At 39.1% G+C, this 14,673-nt stretch overlaps 1 protein-coding gene across 3 annotated transcripts in view; it reads left to right on the top strand.

Annotated features, from left to right (window-relative positions):
- nvl (nuclear VCP like) overlaps window positions 1-14,673 on the top strand; it is a 55,028-nt gene that overhangs the window by 12,197 nt on the left and 28,158 nt on the right. For 2 of the 3 annotated variants that reach the window (XM_008125945.3, XM_062972537.1), the window contains exons 11-15: window positions 1,466-1,583; window positions 6,793-6,937; window positions 8,426-8,696; window positions 10,418-10,636; window positions 13,252-13,356. In XM_008125945.3, the coding sequence (XP_008124152.1) occupies window positions 1,466-1,583; window positions 6,793-6,937; window positions 8,426-8,696; window positions 10,418-10,636; window positions 13,252-13,356 (858 nt within the window). The remainder of the gene's footprint in view (window positions 1-1,465; window positions 1,584-6,792; window positions 6,938-8,425; window positions 8,697-10,417; window positions 10,637-13,251; window positions 13,357-14,673) is intronic. The other variant, XM_003216096.4, reaches the window with a different exon arrangement.

Raw genomic sequence — 14,673 nt, 5'->3', positions numbered from 1 at the left:
AGTAAGATGAAGTGATCTGTAGGGTTGTGCAATTTGACTGGACCATGATCAATTTTCGGTATCCAAATTTCGGTGGATATCCGAATCCACTTTCAGGAGCCTCCCAAAATCGGCTAATGGAAAAAAAGCCATTTTCGACTCGGCAACTGAAAAATCTGTGAAGATCTGGCCTATTGGTGACAATGAGGGACTTACGAGGCACCCCTTTCCGGCATCAGACTTAAGAAAACACCCTTTCCAAGATCCTTTACCCTTCTGCCTTTCAAGGAGACCTGGGTTTAAGACAAGGGCTTAAGAAAACACCTTTTCTGGGATCCTTTCCCTTCTAGTAGCTGTCTCCCTTCCCATATTCCACATGTAGTCAAAAGAAACCGAAAGCAGTGATTTTTCAGCAGTCACTGTTCTGTTGCAGCTGAAAAAAATTGGCGGTAGAACCCATGCTGTTATGGGTGTTGGAACCAGCTGAAAACTGATTTTGAAAACGGATCCATGCACAACCCTAGTAATCTGCTTTTGATGGCACAAGGTGGGATGGTTTTAAGACGTGATAGATAAAAGGAGGAAATCATATCTTAACCACATTCCTCCATTGTAAATAGATTATCTCTTTTAAAAAATCTCTGAATCTGAAGTGGGCTTGGAATGTATTGTTTTTTTAAAATAAAATAAACAAAACATAAATTCCATAGAAAATCAATCAAATTAAGTAATAAATTATTGCTATTATGTCTAGAACAGCTGTTCGTTATCTAGATTAATTTTAGTTTTATATGAACAACGTCTAGTTGATCATAGCATTCAACTTCCTATGTTAACCTCAGATAAGAGATTCTTGTAAAGATAATATCTGAGGAGAAAGGACTGCATTCAAACTTTTCAACAAGAAGCTTCAGCCTTGGTTCCTAGCATCTCCTCGTGGGGCTAGCAATACCACTTATCCCAAAGGGGAAAATCTCTCTTTTTGCTTCTCTTGTTTCTTTGTTGCTGGTGACGAGTGGAGAGACCTGATGCTGGAATCTCTTTATATCTTTTCAGTATTATATCTCTAATCTCATTCCATTCCTCTCATTTTTCCTTCTATTTGCTAGTCTAGCTACAGTCTGACCATGTGATATTGATTCATGATTGTTCTGCCACTCAAGAGTTGATGTTGGCAAAAGATTTGGGGAGCTGTGATCTAAACGAGTGCTTCCGTGCTTTCTCCCATATCCTACTCCCAAATCCGTTCTTGGTGGTTGTGGATACCTGTGTGGGGAAATCCCTCTTAGAAGATAGAGTTTTCTGTGGCTAGATTGCTCATAAAACATTTATCTGGATTAAAACTACTGTTTGGAGTTCAAGCCACTGGTACTATACAGAATTTCCAGCTACTATTTAATTTGAAATTTTAAAAAAACATAATAAACTGAGAGTTTCTATCAAGTTTCTGTGACAGCCCTGATGTATTTTCCCCTTTACTTCTTAGACCAGTGCCCCATGCCTTCTGTTCTTAGATGAAATTGACGCGATCACTCCCAAAAGGGAAGTTGCTTCAAAGGACATGGAACGAAGAATTGTGGCCCAGCTTCTGACTTGCATGGATGGTTAGTCCTGTCCTGTTCCTTTTCTCTGTTGTCCCCACTTTCCATACTATGAGTAAATTGCTTCATTAAATCTTTAGAGAAAAGTCCAATGTTGGTATTTGTTTGCATTTAAAGAAAATTTTTAGTTTTGTGTCTTGCCAGCCATAGCTTTTTCCTGATCTCTTTTTATAATTTCAAATTCCAAGAAGGAATTATTCCAGAGAGAAAGAGCAGAATACACATAAATGAACGATCCAATGGCACCTAAAAATGTAACTTATTTTTCAAGCAAATGTGTTCATGAAACAGATGCATGTTTCATCACAGGTTGCAGATATACAGATTGACAGGGTACTGCCAGAAGAAAATAAAATGTGTTGCAAAAGGTCAAACAGTGCCGAGGAAAGCTGTTACTGTGACAAAGTGTTATGCATAATCACAGCATTCAGTCAAATAAATACAGTTTTCAGTCAATATGATTTTGATGTGCCTTTTATACTAGCAGTTGCGTGCAATGATGAGACATCATAAGATTAAATGTTTTCTACATCCGTTTGTGAAAACACACTGTTCTTCTTGACTACTCCCACTAGCAGACGAATGATGGGATTCCTGTCAAGTGGTAAAGTGTGGGAAGGTTCAGATAAGCCAGGAGTCTTCAGGGACCTTGGCTTATCAGCTTTGAGTAATGTGGTTGTGCATTGTGCTCAAATGATCCTTCTTGCAGCAGGAGTGGCTGAAATAATGGGTTTTGGGTTTGGTTTTGTTGTTGTTGTTGTTATTGTGTTGCCTAAATAAGTGCACAACTCTTGCTCTGACTTAATTGCTTCCCCTGTTTTCATGAGTCAGGCAAGCAACCCAAAAAGCTAAGACTGCCACAAGCTGTGACCAGACATTAATTCTTTCACCTGAGTTCTAAGTAGCCCCATCTTTACTTGTTTGCCCAGCTTTGAGATGCACTTTACATTTCTCTGGCCTCTTTAGAGGTACACTAGAGTCTCACTTATCCAACATAAACGGGCCGGGAGAATGTTGGATAAGCAAATATGTTGGATAATAAGGAGGGATTAAGGAAGAGCCTATTAAACATCAAATCAGGTTATGATTTTACAAATTAAGCACCAAAACATGTTATACAACAAATTTGACAGAAAAAGTAGTTCAATACGCAGTATTGCTATGTATTAATTACTGTATTTACAAATTTAGCACCAAAATATCATGACGTATTAAAAACATTGACTACAAAAATGCGTTGGATAATCCAGAACGTTGGATAAGTGAGTGTTGGATAAGTGAGACTCTACTGTACCTGAAAGCTTGTGTAGGATTTTTTATGTGTGTCTTTGCATAATTGGGATTTCGTTTGGGATTTCATATTGTATGGTGGTTAAAAGCTGAACATTTGGAAGTCCCTGATTAAAGTTATACTTCTTTTTGAACCCACTAGGGGGCTCTAGACAACCAGCTGTCTTTTCTAGTCTGTTCTTAATCTGCAAGTATTATTTATTTATTTATTTATTTACAGCATTTATATTCCGCCCTTCTCACCCCGAAGGGGACTCAGGGCGGATCACATTACACATACAGGCAAACATTCAATGCCTTTTAACAGAACAAAGACAAGACAAACATGGCTCCGAGCGGGCCTCGAACTCATGACCTCCCGGTCAGAGTGATTCACTGCAGGATTCATTGCAGCTGCTCACCAGCCTGCGCCAAGTACAGACTAGTCATTTGTCCGGGCTGCTTTGATTGTGCTTTTCCTGCATGGCAGAGGGTTAGGCTACATGACCCATGTGGTCTCTTCCAAATTTATTATTCTATGATTCCATAAAATGGATTATACCAGCTGATGTTAAATATAGCTGAAGATGTAACAGAAATTATAAAGAGCTTTGAAGGCTTAACTATTTTAACTGTTTTATTCTTATTTTATTGTATTATGATGTACTGGTAGTGATCCTACCAGTTGTGTAAGCCGCCTTGAGTCCCCTCGGGGAGAAAGGCGGAGTAGAAATATTGGAAATAAATAAATAAATAAACAGTGCCATGCTGAGTAGTATTAGCCTGGCAGCAATCCCTCTTTCAGTATTGTATTTAGATTGTAGTGAACTGTTTATTTATTATTTTATTCATTTACATCCCACATTTTTCCCAATAATGAGACACAAGGCAACTTGTGTCTCATTATTATACCTCACAACCTCTGAGGATGCCTGCCATAGATGTGGGCGAAACGTCGGGAGAGAATGCTTCTGGAACATGGCCATACAGCCCGGAAAACACACAACAACTCAACAAGGCAACTTTTTAAGAACAATACAGGTTAAACCTGTACAAACACAGCAACAAAATATAAGTGATATATCAAGTAGTATAATATAAAGTAATGTAATAAAAGTAATATAGTACAAAATATAAATGTACTATATAAATATAAAGTACTAGCTGTGCCTGGCCACGCGTTGCTGTGGCTTTTTGGATTTGTTTGTTGGCCAGGTGGATTAGTAGTGAATAGTCTTGCAGCCGCAAAGTGTGGCCGTTTTCTTCCTATTGTAATCCTAGTTTGGTGAGCTGGAATACACTGAATAGTTTCAGTGTGGCAGGTATGCATGCTGTTATTAGTCACCTTGATTAGCATGTAATGGCCTTGCAGCTTCAAAGCCTGGCTGCCTTCTCCCTGGGGGGATCCTTTGTTTGGAAGTGCTAGGTGGCCCTGATTGAACCCCTTCCCTTCCTGTCCAGAGAGTTGAAGAAGGACCAGCAGAAGACAGGGCTCAGTGGAAGGCGCCTCCCCCAGGCTGCTGTAATCAATAGCAATGATATTTAGTAATAATATGAAGGATGTGGGTAGACTACAATTTCTAAACAATCTTGGGTCAGTTCCCCCAAAACTTCCCCAATATTCACAGTTGGCCATGTTGGGTCTGTGTGCCAAGTTTGGTCGAGATCAATCACTTGCTGGGTTCAGTGTTCTCTGAATACAAGTGAGGTACAATTTCCAGACCCCAAAATTGTGGCAGTATTCACAGTTGGGCATGTTCAGTCTGTGTGCCAAGTTTGGTCCAGATCTGACGTTGGCTATCTTCAGTGCTCTCTGGATACAGGTGAAGTACAACTCCTGGATAGCAAATTCAACCACCTCCAAACCCCGCTACTATAGCAAGTTGGCCGTGTTGGGTCTTGGACTGCATTTGATTGGGTTGTGTTATATGGGTCTACACTGCCTTATTATTATTATTATTATTATTATTATTATTATTATTATTATATAATGCGGTTTGAACGGCCTTGGACTGCTTTACATGGGTCTATGCTGACCATATAATTCAGTTTGAACTGCATTGGTCTTATATTTGTTTTCAGTGGCTGCATTTCAATATTAATGTCTAGACCATACAGGGTTATGTGATGGCATACTATGGGGCATAGCATTAATACAAACTCTCAAGCAACCAGAGACGACTCTCAGTTATCCAGCATTGACCACTCCCCATGGATGCCAGTTAAATGAGAGTCAACTGTCATAGCATTAATACAAACTCTCAAGCAACCAGAGATGACTCTTGGTTATCCGACATTGACCGCTCCCCACGGGTGCTGTGTCAGAGTGTGCAGAAGCTTTGAAGTTTTGGAGCACAGAAGAACTGACACTTTGAGACTTCAGTAAAAGCAAACATATAGCTTTACTGAGTAGAGCAAATATACAGCACACACTAGCATTGACATCCAATAAGACAAAGGACACTGAAGTAAGAGGAATGAACGAAATCTTATCTCTGAATCCTCCCTATGTGTTCCAGGCACACTCAGGGTCACATCTTCACAGTTCATTAGAGGCTTGACTGATTAACCCTTTCAGTGTCAATACACTCTCTGCTGATGCCATCAGATTACATTCACAAGCATTGCACAAAATTACATTTAAACAGTCACATTACATTAATCTTACATTAACATGCTGGTTAAATGAGAGTCGACTGTCATAGTATTAATACAAACTCTCAAGCAACCAGAGACGACTCAGTTATCCGGCATCAACCACTCCTCACGGGTGCCAGTTAAATGAGAGTCGACTGTCATAGCATTAATACAAACTCTCAAGCAACCAGAGATAACTCTGTAATGTTCTAACCATTTATAATTTAAACTAAACAGCGAAACTGAGGCCCTGGGCTGAGTGGGTTGCTAGGAGACCAAGTGGGCGGAGCATAGCCTTCTTTCAGCATACCAAGTGGGCGGAGCTTAGCCTTCTAACTGGCAGCTATTGGATAAAAACAATTATTCCTCTCCCTCTAATTAGGACTTTATTTTTCTTTCCTTTTTGTTGTCTTGTCCTTGAGGCGTGGATGAGGGGTTGTGCTGTCAATTTTCGAGGTTGTGGGGTGTTTAGTTTTGTTGTTTTATCCGGTGCCATGATTTCATCACTCTTTTATATATATATATATATATATATATATATATATATATATATATAAATTTAAAAGATACTTTTAAAAACCAAATAATCTGGAAAGTAAAAAACCTTTTAAAGTAATTCAAAGACCATATAAAATCAACCTAACAGTACAAGAAACCATTAAACATTAATCACAATTACTTTCTCAAAGGTTGACAAAATGTTTTTACTAGCTAGGGGAAAAAGAACGGGAGCCATCCTATTTCTGAAGGCTAGGAGCAGTTACTAAGAAGACCCTCTCTCTTGCTTCAGATAAACAAGACTAAGAAGGTAGTGGGATAGAGAGAGGTGTACCTCTCGGAAATCTTAGAGCAGAAGTGGATGCAGGTGAAATAGCATAGATGGATATGGCATTTCATATAGCATGAATTCAAGCCATGCAGGGCTTTTCACCAGTACTGGAGCCTTCAGTTTTCCAGATCTTTTGGCCTCCTGCTCCCTGGATCCTGTTTCTGCATAGCCAGTGGTAAAGGTGTTGTCAGTACACATTTCAGTCTAAAATATCTAAAAGACCAAAGGTTATCCATCCTTGGTTTAAGGAGAAGGTAAAACTTCATATGTATTTTGACGTAATTCCACATTATTCATATTGTTTATTGTGTGACTTTACGAAAGCTATGGCAATCATGCTGTTCTGCATCAGTGCTCGTATAATTAACAAGCCTTACTTCAATGGCTGTGTAGCATAAACAGCAATGTTCTGATACAAAGCACAACCTGTCTCATTGGTTGTATATATGTGTGTTGTTTCTTTCCTTTGTCTCTCAGATCTGAATAATCTGGCTGGCACTGCTCAGGTGCTGGTAATTGGAGCAACCAACAGGCCTGACTCATTGGAGCCAGCCTTGAGACGTGCAGGAAGATTTGACCGAGAAATTTGTTTGGGGATTCCAGATGAAGCAGCCAGAGAAAAGTTTGTCAGCTTTTTAATATATATTTTTCTTTTGTGGGTGGATTCAGATTTTGACTTCCGAGATCCTGAACTCAAACACATCCCTTACAGCAGACGTTTTGGCCTTGCATCTCCCAGAAATCTTAACAGCTGGTAAACTGGCTGGGATTTCTGGGAGTTGTAGGCCAAAACACTTGGGGACTCACAGATTGAGAACCACTGCCTTACAGCATTTGTGGTTCTGCCACAGCCACCTAGGAAAAACTACATGATGGACCATGAATTATAGAGTTTCTTCTGAAAAAGTATATAGTTAATCAACCTGGTTCTCATGCCATATCCTTACGCTGCATAATCATGTTTTCTCTTTCTCTAAGGCAGATTTTGGTCACAGTGTTTTAGCCTTTTGTCCAAGTGTCTGGACTATTAAGTAGTGCCCAAACCTTTTTTCTTTCCTTACTTCCTTATAACTTTTTGAACCTTTGAGTGAAGCACATTCCATGCTTGACATGATTGGTGTGAATTTGTTGCCAGAGCTTAGGCTGGCCTAGCGAAAGTGAAGACTATTGATATGTAATCTCTAGCTATAGGATAGAAGTGAATGATGCCCTATAGTCCAGCCAACCTTTTTTGTCTTGCGTACCATTTGGCTTTGAAGAGATAACCTTATTGGAACAAGTGGGTGGCTCCAATAGGATGTTTCATTGCCCATTGAAGAATCGAGGGCTTTGTGAAGTGAGTGTTAACCCCATTCACATCAGCTATAATCATACATATGCCAAAATTGCATAGCCACAAGTGGCCATTAGCCATTTTTAGAAGTCTTCTGTTTCCTCAAATGGACAGCTTTTTTACAGACTAAATTTTGTGATAGCCCAAAGGAGGTGGAAGTATCAGATGTTTGGCGGTATGGAGGTTGGGAAGTCTTTAATTTGAACTTAAATGTTGTTGACAGCCACATAACGAATTGGTTGATAACATTTTTAATATGTTGTAATGCATTTAGGTGTTTCAGTGATCATTTCAATATTTAATCATAAATCATCCACTACGTCATGAGCCCCCTCACCATCTATCTAGTACATACATACTATAAATCAGGAAAGTATGAAACCTTTTCTCAGTTGGCAGTCATGTGTCTTTGTAGCACTCAGACAGGTTAATTTTATCTGCAATCCTGGGAATGTTTTGCAAGGCATTTCATGTGATTGAGTGCCCTGAAAAATCAGGATTTCTGTTTGCATGGAGGGCTATTTGTGTAGAGACGCTTTTATACTCCAGTTTTTTAAAGAGAGAAAACAAAAAATACTTGACCCCCCTCTCATTCATTCCAATTTTCCTGAATACTAGAGTAGTTACTGCTACTATTGCTTTTGCTTCTTTGTTTAACTAAGTAGTCTTGTCTCATTCTCTCTTCTTTAGTAGATCCTCAGAATGTATGTTAAAGAACTGGTATGTTTCTTTTAATGAGGACTGAAATATTTATGTAGACCTTTATTTTATCCTCAGAATCCTGAAGACACTCTGTCGAAAACTTAGACTCCGAGAATCGTTTGACTTTGGACACTTGGCTCATTTGACTCCTGGCTACGTTGGTGCTGATCTCATGGCGCTTTGCCGTGAAGCAGCAATGTGTGCAGTCAATAGAGTTCTTGTTAAACCGGATGTTGAGAAACAAGAAGTTATGAGAAAGGGAGAAAGAACATCTGGAGAAGACATGAAGAGGAATATAGAAGAGTTTGTAAGAAACAATACTGAAAAGGCAGATCTACCCACTAAAGTATATACTTGTTGACTGGAATCTACTTTAACTCACTAATATTTCTCTCTTTGGTGGTATAAAACAGACTCCCTTTCCTAGGACCAAAAAAGGATTTTGTAATAAATAAATACAGTAGAGTCTCACTTATCCAACATAAACAGGCCGGCAAAACGATGGATAATCAAAAATGTTGAATAATAATAAGAGATTAATGAGAAGCCTATTAAACATCAAATTACGTTATGATTTTACAAAACATCATATTTTACAACAAATTGATGGAAAAAGCAGGTCAATATATGGTAACGTTATGTAGTAATTACTGTATTTACAAATTTAGAACCAAAACATCACAATGTATTGAAAACATTGACTACAAAAACATTGACTACTAAAAGGCAGACTGCATTGGATAATACAGAATGTTGGATAAGCGAAGGTTGGATAAGCGAGACTCTACTGTAAGTCAAAAACTGTCAATATAATTAGATTGCTTGGGTCCATTTAAAATGTCACAAAGTGGTGAGCAAGCTTTAGAGTTCTGTAGAACTCATCTTTGGATTCGGTTTGGGCAGGGAATCTTGTATGCTGCCCTGAACTGCTTGGAGGAAAATAATGTAATGCTAGTAGCAATGGGTAAGAATGGGTAGTCTAACATTCTAAAGTGGAAACAGGGCAAAGTTATGTGTTTGACTTAAAGAAGTAATGTTGAATTTCCTGACCTGCATGCTACTGACATGTTGTAATCTAGATGACAAGTGGCAGTCTGGGAGAAGTTGTTGGACTGCGTTTCCCAGTGTTCCTCATCATTGACTATACAGGCAGCCCCCAAACTATGAACAAGATAGGTTCTGTAGGTTTGCTCTTAAGTTGAATTTGTTTGTAAATTGAAACAGGTACATTTAAAAAGTATATATGTGTGTAAGCTTTGGGTAGCATAGGGAAGGGTTAACAGCTCTGATGTTTGTTTTGCTGTCTGTGCCCCTGTTCAGAAGATTTCACCTCATTATCTGTCCCTGTGATAATTGGATTTTGGAAAATGTGGCTTGTTGTGGAAACAAGAATTGACGATAAAGCTTCAGTAGAGACACCTCTTTCCCATGATAACTCTTCCAGGAGTGAATTTCCCTTTTGAAGGGTGAATTTGTCTCACTTCCTGTTTTCTCACCCCCGTTCTTAAATATGAGTCATTTGTAGGTCAGATGTTTGTAACTGGGGACTGCCTGTACTGGCTAGGGTTCTGGAAATTGTAGTCAGACTGCATTTAGAGGACTGTGCAAGTTGCTTTTTGCATATAAACTGTATTTATCATTTTTGTACTGCAGTTATTGGGATAAGGGGTGCTTTATCAAATGTTTTGCTGAAATCAAGTTAAATTGTGTCCCCAATGTATTGACAGCCCAGTAAGCTAGTAACCCAGTTCTTTAAAAAATTAATAGATAAATATTAAGTGAGTCAGTGTGATGTAATGTTTTGAGTGTTGGACTAGGACTCTGGGAGACTATTTAGCTTTAGAAACCCATTGGGCAAGTCTGAAGAAATATTGAGGGGAAAAACATGATAGGTTCACCATGGGGTTGCCATAAGTCACCAACAACTAGATGGCACACAACAGCAAATTCCAAACAAAGACATCATGGCACCTGTTAAACATATTCCAAGTTTCTTGTGACCAAATGCCTTTCATTTCACCCCACCTAATCATATCCATTTCATAATCTTGTTTTCATCTTCATTAGGATGAATTGCAAAGGCTGCTCCAGTTGCTAAAGGAACCAGATCCTCTGGGAGAGGATAAGTTGCAAAAGCTGTCCATTGAGTTGAATGACTTCATTGTCGCACTGTCTTCAATGCAACCCTCTGCCAAGAGAGAAGGCTTTGTCACAGTCCCCGATGTGACGTGGGCAGACATTGGAGCCCTAGAGGACATTCGGGAGGAGCTCACCATGGCAATACTGGTAGGAGTGGGCATATTTGCAAAATCGTTTGAATACATACATGCAGGGTTGCAATCTGTTGCAGAGATTAGGTAGTATTATAGTGTTGCCAGTAGTTCTGAACTAGAGCCTTTTTTTACTTGTTGCTTAGAAATGTAAGAGGCAGAACTTTCCTTAATTTCATCTAAAAAGTAGTGAGCAAAGTTCAGATTTGTTTTATTTTAAAATCAAAGCTAAGTGACTTGACTTGTAGCAATGAAATTATTCAGAAAAGCAGAGCATAACTTGAGACACCAAAACAACAAATATTGTTGGGAATATACTGCTCAATCTATGAGCAAGGAACGCTCTAAGTCTCTCAGTAATCCGGAGGTACAGTACCTGATTAGAACAGCACATAGGCAAACAGCTGAGTTTTCATTCCAAATCAGGAAAGCTTTTATCTTGAAGTTTCAGTAGCAAAAATTACCACAGCTCTGTACAAATATCACAGTCTTGCCTTGTTGCCAACAACACCAACACAACATATTGGTTGTTCCACATTTATACAAAACTCAGCCAATCACTTACTGTGTTTCATCATCCCTGGTGCTTAAACATTACCATATTCTTTTGCATAGTGAATTCAAACGCAGTATTATCCTGACCTAGCAATTAGCTGGATAGGGCGTCACATTTGGCTTCTTGCCAAAATCTTGACAAATATAACCAGAATACATATTTAGATACATTTTTCAATTAGACAGCTTAGTTATCCTAATATAATATGCAAATATTGAGTTTTCCAAATTCTTCATCAGGCATGCTCAGATCAGACTATATACTACGTATATCAGCCCAGTTTGGTTTCTGTTTTCTTTATTTATGTGATACACTATCAAAAGCTATCAATGCCTTTGTTAACACCAAGTCAGTCCTTGAGTATCCTCTTCCTTTTGAACTGTGGGAGTTATTTATCACCTATCCTGATTAAGAGGTCCTAACATGAAACTAAGAATACTAATATAAAAATATCTTCTGTTGTCATATATGTTTAATGTATACCCCATCTTTCTCAGTATACCTTAGGAAAAAAATAAATCTCTGGCACAGATGTTAGAATGGATCCCACAGTTTGCAGATTAGAAGCTAACCTCAGGAGCACCACACCACAGTAGAAGCCAGCCACTGCTGAGAGCTTCAAAGCCATCTATCCTAAAATCTGTCCATCAAAATATAAAGCTTCATTTCCCTCTTTTAAAAACAGAATGATTGCTGTGATGTATCAAAATGTCTTCCTCTTTCAATGCATTCTGTCTACTCTCTGTTTTTGAGTGTTTGAATCTTGTGTCAGTCGCTTGGGAAAAAACAAGCCTGCTCCCTCTTCCTTATGACATCCTTTCACATGTTTATACATAGCTATCATGTCTCTTCTCAACCTCTTCTTCAGGCTAAACATACCTAGTTCTTTAAGACACTCCTCATAGTGCTTGTTCTCCCTTGGTCATTTTAGTCGCCTTCCTCTGGACACCTTCCAGCTTGTCAATACCTCTGTTAAACTGTGATGCCCAGAATTGGACATAGATTCCAGGTGCAGTCTAACCGGAGGAGAATAGAGAGACACCATGACTTCCCTTGATCTAGACATTATACACCTTTTGATGCAGCCCAAAATCCAATTGGCTTTTTTAGCTGCTGCATCACTTTGTTTGCTCATGTTCAACTTGTTGTCCACAAAGATTTCAAGATGTCCTCACATGGGCTGTTGTCGAGCCAGACATCAAACATCCTGTATCTTTGCATTTCATTTTTTTCATCCTAAGTGTAGTATCTTACATTTGTCCTTGTTGAAATTCATTTTGTTATTTTTGGGCCAGCTCTCTAATCTGTTAAGGTTGTTTTGAATTCTGTTCATGTCCTCTGGAGTATTAGCTTTCCCTCCTAATTTAGTGCCATCTGTAAACTTGATAAGCACACCCTCTAAACCTTCATCCAAGTCATTAATAAAGATGTTGAACAGTATTGGGCCCAGGACCGAACCCTGTGGCAGTCCACTAGTCACTTCTTTCCTGGATGAAGAGGAACAATTGGTGAGCACCCTTTAAGTTCAGTTGCTTAACCAATTACAAATCCACCTCACAGAAGCATTGCCTAGCCAAATTTGGCTAGTTTGTTTGCAAGAAAGTGATGGGAGACTTTGTTGAAGGCCTTACAGAAATTAAGATGTGCTACAGCCACAGCATTCCCTGCATCTACCAAGCTTGTAACTCTATCAAAAAAAGAGATAAGATTAGTTAGTATGACTTGTTTTTGAGAAATCCGTGTTAACTTTTAGCAATCACAGCCTTCCTTTCTAAGTGATTGCAGACTGCCTCCTTAATTATCTGAATAAGAATCTTTCCTGGTATTGATATCAGGCTGACTGGACAGTAATTGTTTGGGTGGACGTTAATTGTGTGGGTGACAAAGTGCTAATATCAAGGTTTTTTTTACTTATTTTGGCATCTTCTTGGCAGTTTATTTTTGGATTTGTTTTAATTTAGGAAATGCTCTCATGCCACTTTCAAAATCCTTCATCTATAGCAAAAATGTGTTAACAATTGCCAAAAATGAGGTTTTTTTCTAGTTTCACCCATGAGGCACCTGTTCTATTTCAGGCACCAGTAAGGAATCCTGAACAGTTCCAAGCCCTTGGCCTCACAGCTCCAGCTGGAATACTCCTTGCTGGCCCTCCAGGTTGTGGCAAAACACTGCTTGCTAAGGTAACTTTGCCAGCCTTGCTCTATTTTGCTAACTTGCTTTTAAGATAGATTTTCAGGTTATTGCTGCCAACTAGCTAAGGATTCTAAATATAATTTGTGCAAGTTCTCACTTTATATTTCTTAACCTTATGATTTGATGTTTATTGTATTTTATTATAAAACTCACATTTGTTTTGTCGTCTCTATGTGCCACAAATAATGTGAAGTTGTGTGATAACTATTAATTTAGATGACTCTAGAAGGTGCTTGGTAAATGTAATAGTGGGAAGGCTTATCATTACCTATTCTCATGGTGTGTATATGGAATTTGTAGAACTAAAAAAAGTGTTTTCTCTTGACTTAATATACTGGAGTACAATTATGAAAATGAATGGTAAGAGATTCTGGGCAAACAGAAAGATGTATCCCTCACAGCACTGAGTGGACAAAAATTAAAGCTACAACGTTTTATGATTAATCTTGGCTTTAAAAGGAAAAAATAGTATATTTTATTGGCAGCAATTATTTGTGATAGGAGCCCTGGTGTGTTAAAGCACTGAACTGCTGAACTTGCAGACCGAAAGGTCCCAGCTTCAAATCCCGGGAGCGGAGTGAGCGCCCGCTGTTGCTCCAGCTTCTGCCAACCTAGCAGTTCGAAAACATGCCAATGTGAGTAGATCAATAGGTACCGCTCCGGCGGGAAGGTAACAGTGCTCCATGCAGTCATGCCGGCCACATGACCTTGGAGGTGTCTACGGACAACGCCGGCTCTTCGGCTTAGAAATGGAGATGAGCACCAACCCCCAGAGTCAGACATGACTGAACTTAACGTCAGGGGAAACCTTTACCTTTACCTTATTATTTGTGATGTTCAGAACACTTGGGGACTACAGTTCCTAGGATCTTCTGACAATTACTAATAGCTACACTTGCAGAAATGTTCCGGGATTCATTGTGTAGAAAAGGTAACACCTCTGAGCCATTATGGTACTCTTGTATGCACTAGTTGTAGCTGTATGATCACCTAATGCAGGGGAGCCATGGCAAGAGATAGCTGTGTTCTTTTTGTCCTGTCTGTGGTCTTCCTAAAGGCCTAATTGGCCACTGTGGGTAACAAGATACTGGACCTCATGTTAAAAATTGTTGGTGATTAAATAAGAGTGAAATTCATGAATCTAGTAGTGGTATGCATTCGGGACTTACTTTGTCCCATTTCGTGTCACGGCTTTCGGTGAGGCCCTGTTCCATTTTTGTCTGACCTCCCGTAATCGGGAGGTCAGACATTTGTTCTGTTTTGTCTTCCAGGCCAGAAGATCTGTTTTCTTTTGGCCCAAAGCA

The sequence above is a fragment of the Anolis carolinensis genome, chromosome 1, assembly GCF_035594765.1.
Source record: "Anolis carolinensis isolate JA03-04 chromosome 1, rAnoCar3.1.pri, whole genome shotgun sequence".
Classification (NCBI taxonomy): Eukaryota; Metazoa; Chordata; class Lepidosauria; order Squamata; family Dactyloidae; genus Anolis; species Anolis carolinensis.
Note: the sequence above shows the minus strand (reverse complement) of the source record. Positions and strands in the feature narration are given on the sequence as shown.